At 32.0% G+C, this 24,650-nt stretch overlaps 4 protein-coding genes across 8 annotated transcripts; 3 read left to right on the top strand and 1 right to left on the bottom strand.

The window, feature by feature from the left end:
• Nucleotides 1-1,204: 1,204 nt before the first annotated feature.
• Nucleotides 1,205-2,580, top strand: LOC111001103. Of its 2 annotated transcripts, none has more exons than XM_022270812.2 (5): nt 1,205-1,362; nt 1,480-1,589; nt 1,671-1,809; nt 2,031-2,110; nt 2,221-2,580. In XM_022270812.2, the coding sequence occupies exons 1-5, from the start codon at nt 1,306-1,308 to the stop codon at nt 2,426-2,428; spliced, it is 594 nt and encodes a 197-aa protein (XP_022126504.2). In that variant the 5' UTR covers nt 1,205-1,305; the 3' UTR covers nt 2,429-2,580. The 2 variants fall into 2 exon arrangements, with proteins under 2 accessions (XP_022126504.2, XP_022126503.2); XM_022270811.2 differs by having other exon boundaries at nt 1,662-1,809.
• Nucleotides 2,581-4,994: 2,414 nt separating this feature from the next.
• Nucleotides 4,995-10,237, top strand: LOC111001102 (tyrosine-protein kinase transmembrane receptor Ror). The gene is made up of 4 exons (XM_022270810.2): nt 4,995-7,525; nt 7,594-7,736; nt 7,946-8,095; nt 8,640-10,237. Exons 1-4 carry the CDS (start codon nt 5,231-5,233, stop codon nt 8,968-8,970), a joined length of 2,919 nt encoding a protein of 972 aa, XP_022126502.2. The 5' UTR covers nt 4,995-5,230; the 3' UTR covers nt 8,971-10,237.
• Nucleotides 10,238-10,635: 398 nt separating this feature from the next.
• On the bottom strand, nt 10,636-15,159 carry LOC111001122 (zinc finger protein 699). 4 transcript variants are annotated; one of them, XM_045629571.1, is made up of 10 exons: nt 14,917-15,158; nt 14,668-14,796; nt 14,185-14,317; nt 13,792-13,929; nt 13,226-13,461; nt 12,876-13,000; nt 12,663-12,798; nt 12,349-12,501; nt 11,194-11,389; nt 10,637-10,827 (listed from the first exon to the last, which is right to left on the bottom strand). In XM_045629571.1, the coding sequence occupies exons 1-10, from the start codon at nt 15,019-15,021 to the stop codon at nt 10,694-10,696; spliced, it is 1,485 nt and encodes a 494-aa protein (XP_045485527.1). In that variant the 5' UTR covers nt 15,022-15,158; the 3' UTR covers nt 10,637-10,693. The 4 variants fall into 4 exon arrangements, with proteins under 4 accessions (XP_045485528.1, XP_045485529.1, XP_045485527.1 ...); XM_022270838.2 differs by having other exon boundaries at nt 10,638-10,827; nt 12,663-12,771; XM_045629572.1 differs by lacking the exon at nt 13,792-13,929 and having other exon boundaries at nt 10,636-10,827; nt 14,917-15,159.
• A 200-nt stretch (nt 15,160-15,359) lies between these two features.
• Nucleotides 15,360-24,047, top strand: LOC111001096 (beta-1-syntrophin). The gene is made up of 7 exons (XM_045629537.1): nt 15,360-16,035; nt 16,795-16,989; nt 17,451-17,665; nt 17,929-18,014; nt 18,967-19,223; nt 19,911-20,101; nt 20,818-24,047. Exons 1-7 carry the CDS (start codon nt 15,540-15,542, stop codon nt 20,923-20,925), a joined length of 1,548 nt encoding a protein of 515 aa, XP_045485493.1. The 5' UTR covers nt 15,360-15,539; the 3' UTR covers nt 20,926-24,047.
• The last annotated feature ends 603 nt before the right edge of the window (nt 24,048-24,650 follow it).

Below are 24,650 nucleotides of genomic sequence, written 5' to 3'. Positions count from 1 at the left end.
AATTTTAATTTTCCTAGCTCCACTTTGAGACTAAGCCATATTTTTATTAGTCTTGGTCATGGGTTGCGATGTCATCATTGTCTTTTCCAAATAGAAAGAATTGCATGTGATTTTCATTTCCAATAACTTATCTTTAACTCTGTCATCACTACATATTATAGAACAAAGTCGCTTTCTCTGTCCCTATATCCCTTTGTATGCTTAAATCTTTGAAACTACGCAACGGATTTTCATGCGGTTTTTTTAAATAGATAGAGTGATTAAAGAGGAAGGTTTTTATGTGTAATAAAATCCATTAAATAGTGGAGAAGTACCGTTATTTTTGAGGTTTCTTGATGTGATGTCGTAAATAATTACATTTTTTCCGCTTACATTGCAAACGCAGGCTGAACCCTACGAGTTTTATCAAAATAATGTACTAAGTATTGTACACATTGAAAAGATCTACAGAAAAGTCCGAAAAGTGATGGTATATGTCTATCTCTTATGGATAACCCACAATAACTTTTTTTTGTAATTTACTTTTTACGACAAATAATGGCTAATTTTCGAAGCGATTTTAACCAATACAGCATTAATCCTCAACCAATTAAATACCTTGAATACATTGTTCAGTTAATATAGATCTATACAGCCCATTACAGTTTATTTAGCAGCGATCGAACGCGTATATTATCGGAGCTTTCCAACGACGGAAATAACAATACATAATAAAAACCTGCTTTTCATCATCATCACTATCACTATCACTACATAGTATAAAACGAAGTCGCTTTCTCTGTCCCTATGTCCCTTTGTATGCTTAAATCTTTGAAACTACGCAACATACACATTTTAAATTGTCTAGGTAAAATAAGGCATTTTTGTTTAGATTGCAGATATTATATGTCTCACAATTGTAATTGGTTTCTGGAAATTCTATAGTTACAAGGCAGTTGTAACAAAAAAAAAACAACAATCATTCGGTAAATATGATTAACCTTTCAGGTTTTTGTGCTTAATCGTTTATATATATATGTATTATGACATTGAGGTAAGTAAATTATCAATTCTTATGTTACAGGATTTTTTAAGGTGATTTATGAATAGTAACGATTTTATTTTGAAATTAAACAAACGTTGTGTTTAGTCAACAATCTTTGTAGTCTGTAGTCGATACCTTACAGTTTTGAGGCTTTTTTCTCCTCTGTGATTTTAACGTTGAATGTTTATGGGTTGACTATGACTAATGTTATTTTTGTTTACTAATGTTTCTCTTATTAGCGTTAGACCATATTTTCACTTAAATTATTAAATATTAAGTAAATGAATGAGTCAACAAATAAACGTGTACGCTCCAGCAATTGGGATGATTATGATAAAGTAAATTAGTAGCAATTATAGTAGCAGTTCATCATAATATTGAATTTTAACTGAATCAACCTTTTCCCATTGTATACATGTCACTTTAATAGCATTACAAATTTTTCTTATACGTAGGAGGTCCTTCGAACCTTGGCGCTGCAGCGGGCTGATATATTGGAAAATAAAGACACAACAACTAAAGTTAATGCTGCGAAAAAAAAGGCTTGGGAGGAGGTTGTGACTAGGTGTGTTTGATACTGTCCACACATTAGAAAAAAAATCCTGTTGATAATGTGGAACTTTTAATTTGTTTATAGTTTCAACAGAGTTTCGCGTAACAAAAGAGATTTGCCCCAAATTCTCAATCAATGGAGGAATATGAAAACTAGGGCTAAAAGTATGTCTACTGAGAGAAGAGATAGTAGTTCAACTAGTAATGAGTTTATTTTACCAGAAGTGGAATTGGTAAGTTTGAGGTTGACATAGTAGCACAGATCTTGGCAAAACCTTATTTTTTATAAATGTTTGGTTTTCAATTTCTTCAGTGAGGAAGTATAGGTAAATCAAACAAGATTTATTCTTCTATTAATATTTTTGTGATGTGAGTTGAAATCTGCATTTGATTTTAAATAGATAATATTTAATATTTTATTATATTATTTTGATAAAGTTAATTTTATTATTAGATTGTGGAACCAGAAACCTCAACTGTAGGGGAAGTATTTTCAGCAGGAAGTTCCTCAAAAAAAACTAAAAAGAAAAATAAGTAAGTTTTAAATCCATATCTAATAGGGTGAAATACTATTATTTATTGTTCTTGTTTTACTTGCACATAGATACAATAAAGAGACTTGTCGGTTTTCCTATATTTTTTAGTTTGAAATCAAATTGTTGTAATCAAGACCATGAACATGAAATATACCTCCTCGCAAAGAAAAGCAGGGAAGAAGTCATGTGGCAACAGAGACAGCTGCATGAAACCAGAATGCAACAAGAAAAGGAGATTCATGAAAAAAGGATTGACTTAATGAGACTAGAGGAAGAATATTGGCGATTAAAAATGAAACGAATTTATGACACATAGCTAAAATAATTTTATAACAATTGTTGTGACTTGGTTGTGTGTTATCAATTAACAACTGCAACATGACTTGATGTGATGAAATAGAAGAAGTTCTTTCATAAACAAAGCAGTGAGAGTGTGTCAGGTTCAGTTTAATATATCCTTGAAATTTATTTAAAATTCACTATTCATTTAATTTAATGTTTCAGTTAGTATTTTATAACAAAATTAATATTAAACTAATATTAATATCAGATTTGAGGAATATTGTGTATAATATGTTTTAAATTTTATTAAAACCGAAATGTTATTTAATATAAAATAATAATTAATTCAACAACAATATCACAGTTACAAGGTTTTCTTAGTATTTACATCCTACTTGTATTTTTCCTATGATATCTGCCTGCATTGCTATAGAACCAATTTCTTTATAATCTAGCTGGTGCAATAATCAGACATTTGTGTATATTAAGGGACTGTTTCAACCAAATACCTATGCAACACATAAATTATTCGGAAGATAAAATTTCCAAGGGAAATTTTGATGTGTACCTTTTCATAAGAAAATCGCATTATCGCTTGAATGTTACAAAAAAAAGATTTATATTGTCTTATTTGACAGATTACGTGAAACGCAACAATTGTCTTTGTCCTACCAATAAGTAAAAAATAGCTTATTTGGAACTTCTCTGGACATTGTGAAACAGACCCTTAGAGTAAAAAAAATTTTTACATTTTATTCACTAAGGCCTTGAAATCGAACTGTGCCAGCCCAAGCACCTAATATATATTTAACTAGCAGACTCGGCCAAGCGTTGTTGTGGCTAAGGTTTTTGTTATATTACATAGTAGTAAATTATTAAAGGGAAACGGTAGGAGAACTTATGTGGAAGGTTGCTTATGTGAAACGTTGGTACTTTTAATACAGCGCCATCTGTTAAATTTCTATCAAATAATAAACAAATATTTGCAATAAAATAATATTGCTGGTATAAATTAAGATGTGAACTATCCTATTTTTTAAGTTAGATCAAAATGCACACAGTGTGCAAATTTGATTGATATCGGTTCGGTAGATTAGTAGTCCATAGCGAACAAACAACGTAACACGTCATTTACATATTAAGAAGATCATAGCTTTTTGTTCTTAGTTACGGATCAAATTACGGCTGTTTTTAGTAATTTAGGAAATACAATCTCAATTTTCCATCTTTACCCTAAATATAATGACGGGGTTATATAAATATACAAAAATTTCGATCCAACTCCGATCCCAAGTGTCATACAAAAATTCAGTGGTTTTCAAACTTTAATTGGTAACAGGAAATCAATTGGCAATGTACCTAATTAATATTTCCACGGGATTATGTATATGAAATTACGGAATATGCAATGATAAGTAAAAATGAAATATTTAAAGATCGTATCTCTAAATTTTAGTTTTTCTATTAAATGGAAAAGTAACCATATCAGAGATTGGTAATATTAATACCTAAAAAATGTTAATTATGGTTGAAGGTATATCCTGTAAATAATACTTAATTATTTAATAATTGCAATTGTTTTATTCAGTAACAATGCCTCGTTGTACGTCCGGAAATCGTTATTTGCGGGTATCGGGATTCGTGAATGGCGCAAAAAAACTGAGATGGCAAGTTTGAAAACGTCTGTTTCAATCTTTCTCCGTTGGGAAAAGATTAATATATAAAAAATAAACAATTTGCTGTATTTTTGTTAAATAAAGGTATTTTTCACTTAAGCCAGATGTACGTTTTCAAGTCACTAAAAGCTATGAACTTAAAACCATTGACGACATCTCACATTAATATTAACGATTTAAAAAAAAAATCAATCTTCCCCTTCACGTTTTCATTTTTGTTTCGGGTCTGTAAGAACTGGGCTATCTCTAGACAAGAGCAAATAACCACTAATGAATTAATGATAGTTTATAAGCTCGAAGTCAATGAAATGCATGAGTGATTTACAAGAATCGTGTACATGGTGAAATAGTTTTAATCATTAAATGAAAAAAGTCAACCGTTAACGCCCGAACCGAATAATTTATTCACAATCACAAATTGAAAACAATCTGAGATCAGACCGTGACAGTCGATTGATCTCATTTTTACATCCCAACAAAGAAACCCAACGAAGACAATCCAATTTAGGCGACGGATAGAATGCAATCTCTTCGCTCTTTACACTTATATTTGATAATCAATATAAACCAAATAAAGTAAATAAAACCGTAGAAATGATGTTACAATATACATGTCTATGTTTAAAACATATCAGATAGCTCATTAAATATTTAAATAAACTGGTGTAAGTTAAAATCTTAAGATACGATATTGGCAATTAACTGTCATTTTGATACAAAGGTCTATCCACATAAACCAATCCGACCTACCATGGATAGCTCTTAGCGACAGATCACAGATGGCTATTACAATCCGTCGATTGGTTATTGGCGTTACTTTTATCAATATTTGGATTAAGATATGAGATGGTCAAAAATTGAGTGAGATACGTTATTGGGTTTGGGCATTAGTTGATTGTTGGTTTACTGCAAGGATACCACAGAATTATAATATATTGTTTACTATTTCATTTGACATCAGACATTGTGTCAATTTTAATTGACGTTTAAGTAAAGTATAAAATTCAATAGCCAACAGTGAAACGATACATTACCGAGTGTTTAATTTTCCTATTCTCATGATTGCAATAATAAATAAGTGCGGTACGATTCTCTTGGGCATAATATTATAAACCAGAAACTTATTCGAAAAACTGTATGACTCAAGATGATAATACTGCATGATAGCAAAATTATTGATGTTTAACATGAAACTCTTCCAGTTTGTAATAGTTACAATTTTATACGTTAGTCCCATTTTAACTAAAAGTAACCCTCAATCGTTACTGAAACCAAATACTTCGTCCGAACAAAAAGGATGGATTATACAACTCGATATTTATTTTCCGAAAACTCGTCCCTCAGTTGTTAGAAAGCGTCCAGGAAATGATGCTCAATTAAAGTGTGAAGCTATCTTGAACTTTACTAAAGTTGAGAAATTCACTAAGAATAAAGGTGGAATTGAAACTTCATCAACAGTACTACCAGACCATATTGTTGAAACTCTAATGAAGAATGTGAAGGTATATTGGTTGAAAGACTATAACAGAACATTAGCTGAAAGCACCAGGATCAACATTTTGACTGAAGTTGACAACACCAATGGTACTATTGGAACTGTTCTTGAAATAGTTAAGTTACATCCTTCTGATAGTGGTAATTACACTTGTGTTATTAAACAGAATTATGAAAAAAAGTTCACAACTAGGCTAATTGTTGAAAATGATACTACTGAGAATAATGAGTTATCTACTCTTGAATTTTCTAAGGATGATGATAACAAGTATATTGCTGATATTAAAACAACACCAAAATTAGTGTCTGAAGGTATGATTATAGGAGAGGATACATCCAACAAGAATTCCACTGTTATAAAATACTTAGAGCCAATTTGTCAAGAGTATGTTGGAATAGTATGCAAGTCTCATTTAAGTGGACAGTTTGTTTATATACCATATAATACAACCCAAGCTGCTTTAGAAGAAAAGTTACTTAAAGCATTTCAAGTAACAAAATATTCCAATGATATCAGTTCTCAGTGTGAGCAGTATGCAGTGCCAAGTCTTTGCTACTCCACATTTCCAATTTGCAGGGACCCCATGTCTACAAATAAGAAATTTTATAATGCAGCTAAGAAAATTTTTAAGTTACAATCTGTTTCTGAAATAAATAATGACAACATACCAAAAGTTATATATTATGATAGTTTATCAAATGGATTTCAACCTCAATTAGCAGATAATATTAATGCACCAATAGACATGTTCAACTTCAGATACAACTCTACAGTATTAAAACGAGTCTGTAAACAAGATTGTGAAATATTAGAAACAGAACTTTGTCAGACTGAATATGCTATTGCTAAGAGACATCCCCACATTGGCAAACAATTAACATTAGAAGAATGTCAAGATCTGCCTGAAGATGATCCTGGATGTTTAAAAATTGGTATTGGTACATTAATTGTGTCTGATGACGAGTGCTATTGGGAAGATGGGAGTGGGTATTTGGGTCGAGTTAATGTGGCTTTAAATGGTATGCCTTGTGTGGCCTGGTCAAAACAAATGATAGTTAAAATGTCTGATCATCCTGAATTAGCTGGTCGTCACAGTTATTGCAGAAATCCAGGTGGAGTAAAATCCCAACCCTGGTGTGTTGTAGATAATGATGGAAAATTTGAACAATTATGTGACATTCCAAAATGTGCTCATAAAATTTGGATATACATACTAGCAATTTTCTTTTTTTTAATTTTGGTTATTTCTGGTTCTATTGGATGTGTCATGAAACGTAAAAAGAAAGAAAGTGCTTCTACTATAAGAGATATGAATTTACCTAATGCAGACAAAAATATTTATGGTGATTCAAGACTCAATTCTCCAATAGAAATGAATGAGTTATTAACAAATCAGAACAATAGTAGTCAGCCACATTTGACAAGAAATGTTAGGGGCAATGGTGTAATTAGAGTTCCACAGTACTCTTTATCACAAATTAAATTTCTCGAGGAGTTGGGTGAGGGAGCTTTTGGTAAAGTCTATAAAGGTGCTCTTAAAAAGAATGGAGATACACAATATGTGGCTGTTAAAGCTCTCAAAGAAAATGCATCTGCTAAAACAAAAGCAGATTTTCGTAGAGAAATTGACTTAATTTCAGAGTTGACTCATGAAAACATAGTTTGTATTGTTGGAGTTGCATTAAGAGAGGAACCTTTATGTATGTTATTTGAATTCATGGCCCGAGGTGACTTGCATGAGTTTCTAATGGGTCGAGCTCCACCATCTGGTAAAGGGTTGCCACCAATAAGATTACTGAATATAGCTTATAACATTGCCTCCGGTATGCATTATCTTGCGTCCCATCACTATGTTCATAGAGACCTGGCAGCAAGAAATTGCTTAGTGTCTGATGACTTTGTAGTTAAAATCTCAGACTTTGGATTATCTAGAGATATTTACAGTTCAGATTATTACAGAGTAAGTCTTTATTCCATCTAAATATATTATATTAAATAAATAGGATAATCATTAATAAATGTTTACAGGTGCAATCTAAAAGTTTACTTCCAGTGAGGTGGATGCCGCCAGAATCAATTCTGTATGGCAAATTTACAACAGAAAGTGATATTTGGTCATATGGAGTTGTTTTATGGGAGATTTATAGTTATGGATTACAACCTTATTATGGGTATGTGTAATGTGACATATTGGGAAGTAATTTGATAGTTCATTTGCATGCTTGTTTAGGAACCTATATTATTTATAAAACTTGTTTAATAAATCACTTTCTTTATACTAGCACTGTAATAAGCACAAGTTGCAATTGTAATAAACACAGCTTTTTTGGTTTATTTAAAGAGTTATCAATTTTCTAATTTTATCTTTTAAATAATACAGATACAGCAATCAAGAAGTAATCTCTATGGTGCGAGGAGGTGAATTATTAGCTTCACCAAGTGCCTGCCCGCAACCTATGTATACCCTAATGACTGAATGTTGGCGACATGTCCCATTAAGACGACCAAACTTTGAAGAAATCGTAAATAGGTTAGTCCCTGTTTTTATGGTTTATACCCGAATTCTTTACCAATTAAAAATACCAGTTACTTTATTAAATTTCTTGCAGATTAAGTTATATTAAGGTGACATTTATAGGACTTGTTATAGATCATATGCCACTGGGTCAGTGTCAATGATGTTGACTAATAATTATGAGATAGATAGATAATTATGATAGCTAATTAGTGAGAGTAATGACTTGTGTTCAAATACAGTTAATAAATACCTACTCAATTTATTTTTAAATAATGTACATCAAATCCCGGTAAAAAGTAGCTTTTGATGTTTATGGTTGTCGTTACTATTGCTCATCACATCATTAGTAAGTCCATGAATGCTCCTGACTTCTAGCATTGGCGAATATTGATTAACTTGCACATAAAATGGTACGATTGCTATTAATGAGCTCAATCCGCTCTTTTATTATCTATATAAAACAAAAAAAGCTCACTAGTTACTGAAGTATGTCCTACAAAATCACAATCACTTATTTTTCATACACTTTTACATTAAGATTTGTCTTGATTGATAGGATTCAAGAGTGGATACATATGGGAGGGTGTCCAGAGACAGACAGCGCTTGTAGTTATAAGCCAAGTTCAAGCCGAGACTTGCCTGAGAAAGTACCTCTCATACCACCTCATTGCTCATCTTCAAATGGATCATTGGCCACAGGCAGTTTAAAAAAATTCAGCACAGCAGGGAGTTCAAGGGGAGATGATAATTTCTCAACTTGCAGCGAAGTACCTCCTCTTGCTCCTAAGACTAAGAAACATAGTTCTGGTTCTCTCATTGATACTGATAAGGTCGGTAAGGAAACAATTGTTAGAATACCTAACTCCCATTTTGGAAATGAGATATAGTTCAGTGTTGAGTAACACAACCTAGTTATTTGGAATTGGTGTACTGGAAAATTATTTGTAGACTTTGATACCCATAGTTCACCATTCTTAAAAAAAATGTTTTATTTAATTTTATTAATATCACATAGTAATTCCAGTGATATTAATTTTCTGTATCTGTATCAATAACATTTCCAGGCATATTCGTACATGTGCGATTTTTTATTTAATGTTTGTAATAGTGTACTTAATATTAACGGGATGTAAAGGTAATGTAATTTTGTATTATAACCTTAGGAGAAAATGATAATGAGTGAGTAAGGTAAAGTATTCGAAAATCCTGTTTGTTGGTTTTCTTTATTGTAATAATAACGAGCCAGGTTTTGACTTAGATTTAAGAAAATTATCACTTATTAAGTAGGTACTCGCTAGATTAGAAAACGCCTTTTATTTATTGTATAGGTTTTTTGTTACATTATTTATTTTTTACTTCAACTTCTATAAAATAATTCAGAAGCGCTTCGTCGGACCAAAAGTCAGTATTGCTATAGCTATTATATTGAAGTAGGGTACTTGCAAATATTCTGATGTAGGAGTTATTAATAGACACTACAAATTATTAAAATGCTGTCATTCTAATAATTTTCATGGCCATTATAAAAGTTGTATTCCAGTACCACAGGTGGTTAATATTTGTTCTAAATAGCCCACTGATAAAGCCATACTTAACTGCACTTTTGATTAATTTCGTACTATATTAGTACAAACGAGTAGTTTGCAAATACGTATTTGCAGTATTAAATACCATACTGGGGCACCAATTGACATTGAATATGAACATATAATTTTTTTTTTCAAAAAAATACACTGTATATTCACTGCTTTTTTTAAGTAAAAAGCACCTTCGTTTTTAATTTTATTTAATGTTCAATATTCAATGTTGCACATGATCGTAAAAGAATTATTGAAATGTATCTCTAGAATTTGTTAAGTTTTTTCACCTAGCTGTAAGAATAGTGACTTATTATTTCGACTGAATTACGGCAGGTTATTAATACTTTAATCAAAATTAAGTAGCACTTATAGCACTTAGCGTCTACTTCTACGCCTTTAGTATGTACTTAACTTCGATTAATGTTCAAATAATCGGAAATAGTGTTCCTAAGATGTCCTTTAGTGTTAAGTTTATTATTTAATTTTGTATGCTGACTGATACTCCGTAAAAAGCACACTGCACATTTTGTCTCTGTGGTGGAAATTAGGCTTCACAAATATTTGTCGGCACTTAACACTTCGACTATTGCATCAGTAAAAACACAGACGAAGCACTGCCAAATCTGTACTTTGTAATCGGCTCAAATTAAACTTGCCATGTTAATTAAGTAACTAGTATCTATTCTTCCAAATTTTTGTTTAGATTTTTGTACTCGTAAACTAAGCGAAGGAACAACTATATTTTTTTTTAAATAAGACTTTGTGTACCTTACTAATAAACTGTATTTATTATACGTAGGTATAATAGTGCTTATAAATTAATGTGTGATTTTCACAGTTTTCTATTATTTATATTGATGTTTACAACCTGTACACATTCAGTACTTGCCAAAGACATTTTTGTATGTGATAAATTTACTTTTTTACACAGGTGTAAAGTGTATTAATGGCAAATTAAAACAATTTATACAAATGTTTCATTCTTTTATTTACTTTCCACAAATAATTATGTAAAAGATATTGTATTTAATTATTTAGCAATTTCTCCGTCTTGATTTTTTTTGACAATCAAGTTTGTAATACCGTGGACTTTCATATGCACTTTGAGGTTATAGTTACCAGTGAAGCCTTTTTGACAGATTTTACACACAAATGGTTTCTCACCTAAAATGAAATTTAGTATAAGATTTTATTACTCAGTTTACTACATTCTGCTTCTTACAAAAAGCTTGTCGTCCATCAGTTTTGTCATCAGAAAGAAAAAACAAATTGAAAGTTCTTGAATAAATTATTATTTGAATTATTCGTTTTGTTAATGTCTAAGTTCTTGAAATTTCAATTGTTTTTTTTGTAATTGCATTTATCTATTTTTTTTTGTAAAAATGGCTGCCTGGAAAAGGTCGCTTGAATTCGATCAGATCACCCATTGCCTTTGCTTATTGTTTAAGTGCTATAATTCAATTGAAGTTTTTATGCAATGAAAAGTAAAATAATAAGAGAGTTGGTGTTTTCCTATACCTCAATACCTACCTGTGTGCGTACGTCTATGCTTAATAAGAACTGGACCACTGCGAAATGTCATTGGACAGTATTCGCATTTAAGCCGTCGTAAACCGTCATGAGAATCAATATGGACACGAAGTGCGGTTCGGGATTTGTATGCGGCGGGACAACGGTCGCATTTAAATTTCCGGTCCGTGTTGTGGCTCTGTATATGTCTTTGAAGCTGGTAATAATTTTTATTGTTATAAATATAATTGTTGATTTAAATGGAAACTTGTATTGAAGATAAGAGCAGTGTTGGACTAATAGCTGTAACGTGCGGCACATCCCCGACGTCGTAGGTCTGAACCCTAACTGTCCAATGGCAGAAAGCGTTTTGTCGATCTGCCCATTTAAGACCAATGGAAACGTGAGGAAATGCGTGCCTTAGTGCTCGTTCCCACTTTGTCGTCTGTCGGGACGATTTTTTATCGTATGTCGGCGCCTCTGTTCACACTAGTCGGCCACGACCGCAGCTGGTTGCTGCCATTAAACAGTCAAAAAGAGGCTTCTGTATCTTCTTCTGGTCTTTTTCATCTTTCTTGTCGAAATCTGGTACGAGCTGGCAACAAAGTTCTCGCCAAGCAGCTAGCTTTAAAGACTTATCTTTATACTCATCAACAGTCTTGTCCCAAAGAACAGGTCTTTTCAAGTAATATTAAATGTTCAGAATGTATATTTAGTACAGCCATTATTACGAAAACTTTGCGCGATGCGAGCGGCAGCGAAGCGCGGGCGGCACAGGGGGTTTGACGCGGGCGGTGTCAGCCCGACATACGACAAATGTGAACAACGCTAAGGGACAAAACACACGATATTTTTTTTGGATCCGACACAAAATCGTTGTCGGACAAGTGTGAATAGCTTCATATAAAATGTTCTGGCGGCTACGACACACGATAAAAAATCTTCCCGACAGACGACATAGTGGGAACGAGCTCTTAGACCCAAAAAGTCGACAGCGTGTGTCTTTTCTATTCCTCGATTCTTTCCTATTAGAAATAGACCACGAAACATATACGGAAGTAAACAGTTTAGGCACTTGCTGTTTTTATTAAAAATTAGAGATAGCCAGAACAAACTTCAGTTTAAAATTAGTTATTAAGTACTTTTTAGTATGACAAGTAGAAAATAAAATCTCACTCTTTTAATGCCGGATTTTCCGCAAATGGGGCAAATATCGTCGCCATCCCGCGGTTTACATTTGTGTTTTTCGAAACTTTCTTGATTCGGGAGAGCTTTCGAGCAAATTTTACAAATTACCTTTCCTATTGTATGTCTATTTATAACATGCACCTAAAAATATTTTATAATAATTAATATCAGTGCGTTAATATTATATAGAATTATAAACTTAAAGTATTCGTAACTTTAAATATTGGAATAATAAGTTATTAGTGAAATATGCAAATTGCAAATAGATACTATTAAATAAAGGTTCATTATGAGGTACATACCCGAAGAGATGACCGAAAGTTAGTTGAAAAATCACATTTCTTGCATTTCCATTGCCGTATATTTAAATGCATATTTATGTGTAAAATTAATCTATATTTGCTGTTATATCTAAAAAGATATAAAATATATTTTTGTCTGAGTAAAAAGTATTACTACAATTTTAATTAAAACTCCCTTACACTAAATTTCAAATATAAATATATAATACTCACATTTTCTTACAGAAATCACAAATCATTATTTCTCTCGTATCACTGTGAGCATTCAAAAGATGTCTTGTCAAGTTTTTTGGATTACGAAACTCGCGTTTGCATTGTTTACATTCTATATTTGTATTCTGAAAAACCTATGTATGACTAATGGGTTTCTATTGTTGTACAGTAAGAAATTAGTACATTCAGTGTGCTGTGAATATTTTTATATTGCATGGCATTAGGTATGTTCAGTTTGATTTTATAAATTATTTCACTTTAGATAGATATTCTTAAGGTAGCTAAACATAAGGAATGTTAGAAAAAAATCTATTAATCTTTTCAAATATAACATTACCAAAATTACTTACAGCTTCATTGGAATGGTATTTCTTATAATGATATTCAAGGTAATGTTCTTTATGGAACTTTTTATGGCACATATAACAGTTTCTTTCATCGCTGGGTAGATGTATTATTCTGTGTGCTAAGGTCTGATATTGGTTTGTGAATTTTTTATTGCATATACAGCAGTTATTGTTAGTTTTATGCATATCTAAATGATTTTTATGTGCTAAATCATGCTGAAAACTTTCTAAGCATAAACCTGAAAATAAGTGTCTTTTAAAATTAATCTACAGGTTAAAAATATAAAAAAATAATTATCTGTCTTTTAAAAAATAATATTTGCAAAGTGCCATATTTTTTTGTTAAATAGTGCAACTATAAAACACCATAAACAATAATTATATACCATAGTGTTTAAGGATTATTACTCACTTGAAAATTATGTGAGCCTAAATCATGAGTTGTAAATATGTGTGGTTTGTACAAGCATAAAGATATTTTTTTCTTTATGGTCTTTATAGGTTGTGCTAAATATATACTTTATAGTTACTTATTAAAATATATTTTTATAATTGGAAATATTTTTTACCACAATTATATCCTTTTGTATTATATTTGACTTTGCATTTGGTTTTTTGGTTGGTTTGATTTGCTTTTGAGGTATTGTCTTTTATTGATTGCCGTTGTTTAATATTCTTGATTTTTCTTGTAAACTGAGAGTTTTGATCTAAAAAAAATTTACTGACTTAAACTTGACCTTGTCAAAAAAAGGACTTAGTTTAAGTCAAATAATAATCTACAAGTTATAAACTCAGATTAACTAGAGAATTAACTAACAGAATGTAGTCAACATTTCTGCTTCTAGATTTCAAATGTAAAACAGTTTTATAATAAATATCATGATATACACACAACAATATTTATTATGAATTGCAATCATAAACTTTAAATTGAACTAAAAGAAAATTACTTAAAATCATACCATCAATAATTTGATCTTTGCAAATTTCGTCATTCTGTTCTAATCCATTGTAGTCATCATAATTTGCTTTATCTCCATCATAATCCAAATTCTCCTGCTTGATATGATTTATTATATCCAATTCATGTTTCACCTTAAATAGAGACTTTATATACATATTTTGAGATAGATAATGTTTTTATGTATACTAACAACACAATAATTTACCTGTATAGTAGTTTTATACAAGAAGTACATTGTCTTCACATAATATAATTAAAAATCAAGTATGGAAGCTCCTTTTACATTAATCTCCACATAAAACTTCCATTTGAAGGGGTAACTAGTATCATCTTAATATTTTATTTAACATTCAAGTGCCATTTTAGGAAGTCTAATTGAATTAATGGTTTGACTTTGAGTCACATTGCTTGTCATGCATATGGTAATGGTTGTAACATACAAGGAGTTCAACTTAACAACTGAATATTTGCAGTTATTTACCTTACAAATTAAATTATTTCTTAGGTTAAGATCAACAGAAATGCACCTAACACGGAATTCCATAAAGTGATGAATGATATTGTTACATGTTTTACACAAATGTTGTGATAATCCATCATCTACATATACCTGGAAAAACAATTTTACGACAGTTATTAAACATGAGTAAAATTATAATAACCCTCAATTTAATGAAGACTCTCTTAGAAGTTTACTTGATTTGTATTTAGCCTGAAGCAGTATACTTACATTTAGATTGGTAAGAAGATTAAAGTATAACATTATATTATCATCAAATAAAACCCACTCAGCAGTTGCCGAACTATCTAAATTACATGCTCTACAAACTACCATTTTGCTTTGCTTTTTTAACCTACATGTAAAATTTATGAATTAAACATTTGATAAAAAAAGTAATTGTTTCTAGATCATAAATATTTTTTATTTTGAGTGTAATATTTACAAACTCTCATTTCTCAATTCTCATTGATATTTTACATATGTCACGGTGACAATTGACATTTTTTTAGTATTGTAATTAATATCACAGATAGATTCGATAAACATAAATGGTGCCTCTGGCTAGGAATCTAATCTGTTATCTATCAAAGGACAATTGTCATAACTTTTTATTCATGAAATAATATTTAAATTTATGCTAGAATATTTTTGCTGTTTCTAAATATATTTCAATAGGTCACTTGTTTCTTAAATAATTTTTAGTATTATATCTATATTTTTACTTAACTTGTGGATTTATTATTTTATAATGCGTAAAAATGGCTTTGATTATGAATGATATTGTTTGAGTGTTTTTAGCACTTGCTTTGACTAACTACTTGCGTTTTAAAACGAACTATTTGTGATTGAAAATGGTGGAAAATGGGGGTTCTAGTGGAGGAAGTGAAAGCCCTAATGCCACTTGTGTACGATCAGGATTGCTGGAGACGCTTGTTCGGGGTGTATGGTATCGCGTCCATTGCTGTCTTGAAGACGACTATTTAAGTGTTTGTTTAGATGATGGATACGACGCAACTACTACGCTCAATGGTACCTTAAATAATAACAATGTGGAAACTCCAAACAGTGATTTTACAGAGGTACCAGAGGCAATAGCAAACCAAAAAAGAGTTGTACAAGTGGTCAAATCTGATAACAATGGTCTTGGTATATCAATAAAAGGAGGAATTGAGAATAATATGCCTATACTCATATCAAAAATCTTTAAGGGTATGGCAGCAGATCTTACAGAACAGTTATATGTAGGTGATGCTATTTTATCAGTTAATGGTGAAGACTTAAAAGATGCAACTCATGAAGAAGCAGTAAAAGCCCTCAAAAGAGCTGGAAAAATGGTTCAATTGGAAGGTATGGTTATCATACTTGGTTAACTCTGAATTTTACAGAGCTACTATAATTTGTAATATTGTAGATGAGAGCTAGATATAGTATCAACAATATGCTGTATAATACAATTGAATAGATACTTGGATAAAAGCCACACAAATTAATTAGTGTCAGTAATATAATAAGTAAATTTCTAACTTCTGACTAGGTATTTTAAATGATTATATATAGGCTTACAGAGACTAGATTTTCAAATAAATGAGATAGTAGGATAGCAATAATAGTCTTTACTATGTGTGTAAATTAACCTCTATTAACCAACCATTTCTTAAGTGGCTCACTAATTTGACCTTTTACTCTGTTAATTGTATTGATGAAGACTCTAATATTATTTGTTTCATAGCTTTTAAGCATGATCTTGATGTTCATAAGTGTACATGTTTATCTACATGAGTAAAGATGTTTTTGATTTGATTTGATTTTGATGTATTTTAGTTACTTAATACTTACTTACTTACTATATTAAGTTACTATCACATTGACTTAATAATAAATTTGATGATCTTCATAACTAGAAAAACATCTATCCATGTAAAATATAATAACTCTGTACATTTTGTACATGGAATATTTTTTTGAAGTTTTTTACAGAAGTGTTATAAATGCTTGTGATTTTTCAGGAATTATGTTTATTTTCAGGAATTACAACACCAGTACCTATAATCTTTAACAGTGTATACATATTTATTAAGTGTTTTTATAATTAAATTAAATTTTCAGTCAAATATCTACGTGAGGTGACTCCTTACTTTCGCAAGGCCTCAATCATCAGTGAGGTTGGTTGGGAATTACAGCGTGGGTACATGATGGAAACACCACCATCGCCACCTTCACCTCGACGCAGACGCGCCGATACTCGATATGTGCCCTTGTTAATGGCCTGTGTTGCTAAGAACCTTCGTCATCATGATCCTGGTAATGTTTTACATTACGTCTAGTTTTGAACACAACAAATGAATGTGTTACTCTAACATCTGAATCTGTGTTCTGAAGTGTTTTCCTAATAGTCTTATTTAGCAATAATCATCAGTGAATGTAACAATGTACTAAATTAGGTCATGGCAGGTTGTCTAGCAAAACTCATATAAAATTCGTACCAAAAACTGTTTCCATTTAGGTTTTCGTTAAATGTTTAAATATTTTTATTGTACTTGAAACTTAATAAACGCACTAATAGTGGTAGAGGGAGATCTCGAAATTGCTATTGGTTTAATTGTTCACAGAAACCTGTAACAGACACAATTATTGTAGAGTTAGCGTGTATGATGTTGTGTATGTATATGTCGTGGCCGGATTGAAGAATTGATGAGTGTTTATCGGTATTCAAATATTCATAGATATAGTGTTTTTTTGACGTTTATATGTGTTTATTACAGAGGAGCGTACTATCGAGATTTATTCCCCTGATGGTGTTCACGCGTTAGCATTACGAGCAACTTGTAGTAACACAGCTTCAGGCTGGCATCGTTCGCTTCACGCGGCGGCAAGAAGGGCTTGCCGGGCTGCTTTGGCCCGTGCTAGGCCAAGACTCCGACCTTTGATTGGAGATGTGAGATACGCCGGCTGGCTGGCTAGAAGACCGCCTCAAGACGTAAGTAACACGCGGTATTAATGTTCACGCAGTATATCGGGGCGAGACATATCTACGTAATAATAAACGCGAATTATTTACGTAAAACGTGAATGTAAATAATAACAATTTTAAAATATATGTTTCGAGGGCTTTTCGTGTTAAAATATTTTATTTTAAAGTAAATATATGTAAAAGATTCGTATTTATTAAATATACTTAAAGAAGTGAAAACTAAAATTAAGAACATTTATTGTCTAGTAAATGTGAGTTAAAATATATAGATTGGTGCGTCAGCGGGATCCGATGAGTCAGATGAAGCTGAAGGATGGCAGCCGACATTCGTCGCCATTACGGATCGTGAACTAAGGTTGGTCAAATGATTTCAGTTAACATGATGACTGACGTGTTTGTTGCAAACAGCCAGATCACTTAGAATAACGTGTTGTCGCTCTCTTATGAGTGTGCTAGCGGCCTTTGAAAAAACAAACATATAAAAAAAACATAAAATACAGGTTTTCAAAAGTTTTTAACTAAAATAACAAACAAACCACTCATTGGTGTGTTGAGCTAAATCACCTCTTGCTTACTGTAAAATATTCTTTCTTTCGGTTTTTATATTAAAAAAAAATTGGTTGCCTGTAAAGTCGGTATACGGGCGAAAGTTTTACGTGACAACGACTTTGAGTGGTAAAATAATATTAATGTGAATATTCATTCGTATAGTAGGAAGAAGGATGAATCACTTTTTATGTCTGTCTATCTCGCTCTTAGGCGGGCTAACCATGCCCGAGTGGAAGGGACGCGTGCCTCTCACTCGCTCTCATTGTGAGCGCATAACGTGAGCGGAGCGTAACGCAGTTTCTTGAAGTGTCACCCGGCAAACCAATTTATAAGATGTTGTCACGTCAAAAGCAATTTGTTAGCTGTCTGTTGAGCAGTGTGTGGTCTAGCGTTGTCGAAAATTTTTCTGTCATCGATTGCAGCTGCTGACAATAGACATCTGACGTAACTGTCTGGCCAGATTTCAGAAAGTTATAGTGAACGAGTCGGGCAATAGCCCATCAAACGCTCACAAGTATTTCAGATGATGCATTGTTTATTATAAAATACTTAATACACTAACGAACTGTGACTAAGGGATACACACTATGATTTTTTAAAGTTCTTTAGCTAAAATGAATACAAATATCTAATTAATACGGAATTATGCAAATAGTCGAATCATTATTTTATTTATTTTTAATTTGTAACAAATTCAGTATCTTCATAATAATACTTTCTTTTCTACATTATGGAATTTGCTTATTTTGTATTTCAAGGCTATATGAAGCCGCCCCGTGGTCGGCTGAGGCCTGGTGCGCGGCCAGCGAGTGTTTTGGGCTGGCTGCTACCCGCTTAGCATGGTGGCGAAGGGGAGGTGCCGGGGCTGCAGCCCTCGGGGTGAGAGCAGGCACTCCTGCGGGACTCGCGGTGCGTTCTCTACGGGCGGACACCCCACACGATCTTGCAGCGGTTGCAGGCGCTTTGGTAGACGGCGCTCACCATGCAGTGCGGGAACAACCCGAGTTTACTTTTCGTAAGTAAAAGCAATCAATGAAGCCTTAATGCAACTTTACTTTTATTTATTAGCAGAATAATAACATCAGCACTAAAAACCTTGGCCTCGGATTTCTAATACTGTTTCTTTATTTTTTTACTTTATTAGAGTATAATTGTGCAATATTATTACGTCAGTAATTCAGTACACACACATACACAGGCACACACATACACAAACACACACATACACATACACCATGTGGTTTCCTTATAATATATATATTCCTTATGTTTATACCATTGTAGAAAAACGTATGTATTTCTTATTTTTTTAACATACATACTGTAACCATAATTGTCTATTCTTTACTTATAATCATTTTGTCGATCCGAAGTGGTGGAGGCCTGATGACCTGTAACACAGGTGCACAACCTTTAACAGGCATCAGTCTCACATAAACAATAACAATTACTCCAAAAAAGAATGACAATTATTTAATAACTTTACTTTAACATATCATGTTATGAAGTTTTGTAAGTTTTTGTGAGAAATAATTAAATATATTATTATTATTATTTATTAAGACAAGTAGTAATAAAACCTGTGACTGACGCGTGCCGTCGCCGATTTCCTGCTGTATTTCTTCACAGTGCGACCAAGTATTATTTGTGCACATAGATAAAAGTACATTGGTGTGTATCTGTAATTAAATGTGCCTCACAGGTTGCCGATACCGCGGCGCCTGTGGGCGATTATCTCTCGGTGCGAGTGGAGTATGCGTGTGGGAGGCAGCGGGGTCCCTCGGCCGTGGTGGGGCAAGGGCTCTTTACCGACGACCTTTGCACGCCCTTAGGGCCTCCGCTGACGATGACCGTACAGCTCTGTGGTTGCACTTCGCTGACGATGATACTCTGGTAATTATATCTTGAATATGATTCATTCAAATGTAGTAATTTATTTCACGTTTTATATCTTGGTGGTCAGAAAAGCAGATCGCTTATTAGCGATAAAGCCGGCTGTTGCCTGCCTGATAATTTTCTTACCTCTTTTTTATGTAGGAATGTCAGGAACTGTTAATAAATAAATAAATATATGGTGAAATTTTACAATGATAGAACGGTTATGAATCATGAATCAATATTAAAGTTTACAGGAATTTTTAACACCTTCTTAAGAACAACAAACTGAGGTCAAGCTGAGTCAGTTCACTGTTATGTTTGGCGGTTTTATATTTGGATGTTTAGGTGTTAAACAATGGTCTTCTTTTGTCTCATCGTAAACACAGCTTGAAAGAAAGAGACAAATAAGCACTTTATTGAAAATAATATACTTAATTGGACCAATAAGGATAATATTTTTTTTTTATAAAACTAAGAATGATAGTTGCTCTCTTACTTCCATATATTTTTACATTCTAATTTGGATATTGTTCTGAGATTTCAACCTAGTTAGTTAATTATTTATGCATATGGGTGCATGCAAAGATCACAATAAATTTGTATATTAAATACAAACATTTTTACAAGACGTTTTTTTGAAAGCTTGATGAAACCTTGGCCGCTTTCCTTACACCATGTTACTGGACCGGCCCTCCACAACCAATTTATTGAAAGCAGTTTTTTTTTAACAGGAACTAGACATGGAAGGCAGTCCAAAACCAGCTGTGTTTATTCTGCACAATCTCTTGTCCGCGCGAGTTCATTCCCTACCGGGCGAAGCGTCGGCTCAACCGCTATAACACGAGGATGATGACCGAGGACTTCGAAATGAATAGGCAATATTAGATCCAATTCATTCCGCTAGGGGCGCTATCTAGCCAATATGGCTAATATTCATTTGACACTTGACGTTTGACATTGACATAAAAAATTAACAATACAACAAAACGCGCGAAATTACATGCGCTATCTATGAAGTATTTCACAGTACACTGTTACTCTATTCTCATTTATATTAATTAAATTTTAGTTTATTCTTCGGAATGCGCTATGGCGTTGTGTAATTTACTTGCATTACGTGTAAAGTATGAAACAACTGTTTTTACCTGCGCCCTCTAGTACTGTTATTTTGCATAATATTTCCTGTGAAAGTTTTTGAAGAAACTAGTATATTTAATGCTTAGATGATATTATACCTTTTGGCAAGACAACATCTTCGTCAGATGGATAGATCGAAAGCGAACAAATAGAAGATGAGTGTACTGGGGTAGAAAATAGGCAATATCTTAACAATTATTTCATATCATAGTCACATTGCTTTATTGCGTGTAAATGGCATTGAAAATGGTTTTTCTATTGAAAAAATAGCCTGCTTAATATTAAGATAGGATGCCATAGTTGGGAAGTATGACAATATGTGAACAAGTCCTTTCTTCAATAATTTAAGAAATTAAATTGTTTTAATATGGCTACATTGATAAGTTACCGACATTTTATAATTATCAATATAAATACGATTTTTTATTCGTATAAGAGTTAAATAATCCTCAGATCAATACAATCGGTCGCTGTTAAAATTTCTTCCAAAGAATGAATCTCTTATATTTTACTAATTATTTTTTAATCTGCGACAAGTGACGTTGTTTACAATATATTTTTTTATATTTTTTTTTGTTGTTTAGATATATAAATTAGTTGTAGAATTTATACATTCCCAGAATGTAGAGTAGATTTGCTTTAATTATTGTAATTGTATTAAGTCAATATTGTAGATGATGTGTAATCTCATGTAATTTAGGATTGTAATATTTATTGTTGCGGATCGACATAATAATATTTTCTCGTATTTTCGCTACAATAATTGTAAGCGAAGCGTTCAATTGATTTAATAGGAGTTATACGTCCGATAGTGAGGAGCAACAATTCACGAGGTTATAGGCCTATCCGGTTTTTTTTATGTAAAGTGAACTTTAGCATCAAAAACACCTTAAAATTCGGATATGGATCTGTATTTTTATAGCACTTTCTTCCAATTGTCGAGTTGATAGATCCACCATCTTGGAACCATATCCACCATACAACTGCCGTGACGCAACGCGTTTTGGACTAGCAATTGACCAATCACAATCGAACGGACCCATCGTTTCGTCTTTCCGGTTGTGCATTCATAAGCACGGAAGTCGGCGTTATCCGTAAGAAGGTAGTCTAAGTGACGTTGGGTGACTAAGTCACGTTTTGCTGTTCACAAGGAATGACCCAATGATGTATATAAAATCAATTGAATGCTTTTTTTTAATGGTCAGCTCTTTCTCATGTTTCATAATCTCTACATTCTTATGTATGGAAAACATATATCACGATAGGTTACAAAGCAATGTTTCTATATTCATGTCTTCGGAGTGAAAAGGCAATAGTTAGTGTTTTAAGTGTTTCATAAGGTAGTTTTAAGGATCACGTATGCGTAGTATTATAGTGATTAGTCATTTTTTATGAAATTGTCGTGAGATAATAGAATCGAAATTCATGGCGTAAAAAGTAGGATTTTATAAATTTTTGACGTTTCGATCGAGCCTTTGACGGTTAGGGGGTCAAAGTCAAATGCTTTAAAAAGAAAATAATAACTTGGTTTTTATATCCGCTTAATATTTGCTTCATAACATCTCATATCCAGACCGTCCAAACACTCATTTCAATAATTCCTTTATTCTTACCCAAACTTCCTCTACTGAGAAATTACTGCTTGCTGTAAATATACATACTATTATCTTGCGACAATTAACCCGAGGTTACCATGATGTACCGATTTTTATATAATAAATCGTTACACAATGATATTGATATTAAATATACAACCACAGAGTAAGATTCAAATTAATCAATACCTCATGAATCATCTCAAAATCTGATACTCATTGTTATAGAATAGACAACATTGGAATAAAATATTTTGCCTCTTCCATTTGGATCCTACTACCTTGTATATATATTATTATAATGTGTTGGTTGGTATTATAACATTATATATTCCACCCTTAACGTTAAATTCGACTACCTAATACAATCATTTTTATTTACGATATTGCATTGATATTTAAATATAGGAATCGTTTAATGAAACTAACGTGATACATCGATTGATTAACGATTTATAAAATCCAAAAAAACATAAGTTTTATGGATGAAAACATTGTGGTTTATTGGATAGGATATCCAAAATATTGAAATTTAAAGACTAATGTTTGTAATCATATCAATTACGTGGAAACATATACATATAATTAACTGAAACTATATCTCTTAGGATTTCTAAAGACATTACTCTATAGACTTTTTACAACTGCTAGCTACTGTGACTTTTAACATTTTATCGCGTATTAGCAATTTAAATAATAATTATATGCGAAATATTTCTTGCTCCAGACACCTTTTTAAATTTGACATTACTTCTGAAACTCAAATGATTAAACACTTTAATAAACAATATCTAGTTTTCGAATTAAGAAGTGCTTGGGGCAGATTATATTTTCCTAAAATCCCTGAGATGATAAAACAAATTCATGATGAATCCATGATGTTCTGCTGTTTTATGATCGATGGGATGCTTTAATGATTCGTAACCAAAATCACAACCAATGATCGCATAAACTAATAAGTTTTTTGTACCTTATAATTTAAGTTTAGTGATTGCACTGCCAATAATATATTTTTACCTATACTTTTAAGATTTGGCCTCGTTATATTTATTTTAACTTGTTATTTTGTTATGCTATTAATATCTTAACACGTTTACTGTTATTTTAATTATACGTATGTGTGAGCAGAGGTGGATTTTGATCACTGTATATCAAATGTATGTGATCGATTGGTATGTGAGATTTCATCAATACTTAGATTGTAATTTACTATTAAAACAACGAAGAAATATGTTTGTTTTATTTTACTATAAAATGGAAAATGAAATATAAATTTTAGGAACATGATATATGTCGGAAAGTCGCATTCGAACTAAACATAAGGTGTTCTTTAAAATTTCCATGCAATTAAATCAGTGGCTTACGAGGAGTTAACGCCCCAATGTGATATGTCACTTTACACCGGAGTCACATGAAATCTCTTGTTTATCGTTTACTACCAAACTTATATAGTTTTTATATATAAGAACAAAAAAAATGTGAGCCGTCACGGGACGCCTGGCAGATGTGAAACATCGATATTATTTTTTAAAAGTAATATGCAGAGAAGAATACTGTGATAGGAAATAAATGTGTTATAATGATAAAATAAAATATTACGATTTTTTTCCAGATAACGATGACTATTTGTTGAATAAACATTATATTCATTAAATATTTTTAATGTGAAATTTACTACTGCATTTAGACTGTATATCATATAGTGTGGCGACGCGAAGTGTGTCGCCACGCCAGAAATCGGTTTTACGTGCGGCTATAGATGTTTCACATCAAAAATGATTAAATAATTAATCTTAAATAGATAGTCGCATTTCGATGTTTTATTTATATTT

This window comes from Pieris rapae, chromosome 9 (genome assembly GCF_905147795.1).
Source record: "Pieris rapae chromosome 9, ilPieRapa1.1, whole genome shotgun sequence".
Classification (NCBI taxonomy): Eukaryota; Metazoa; Arthropoda; class Insecta; order Lepidoptera; family Pieridae; genus Pieris; species Pieris rapae.
The sequence above is the reverse complement of the archived record's forward strand: the minus strand, read 5'-3'. Positions and strand labels throughout refer to the sequence as shown.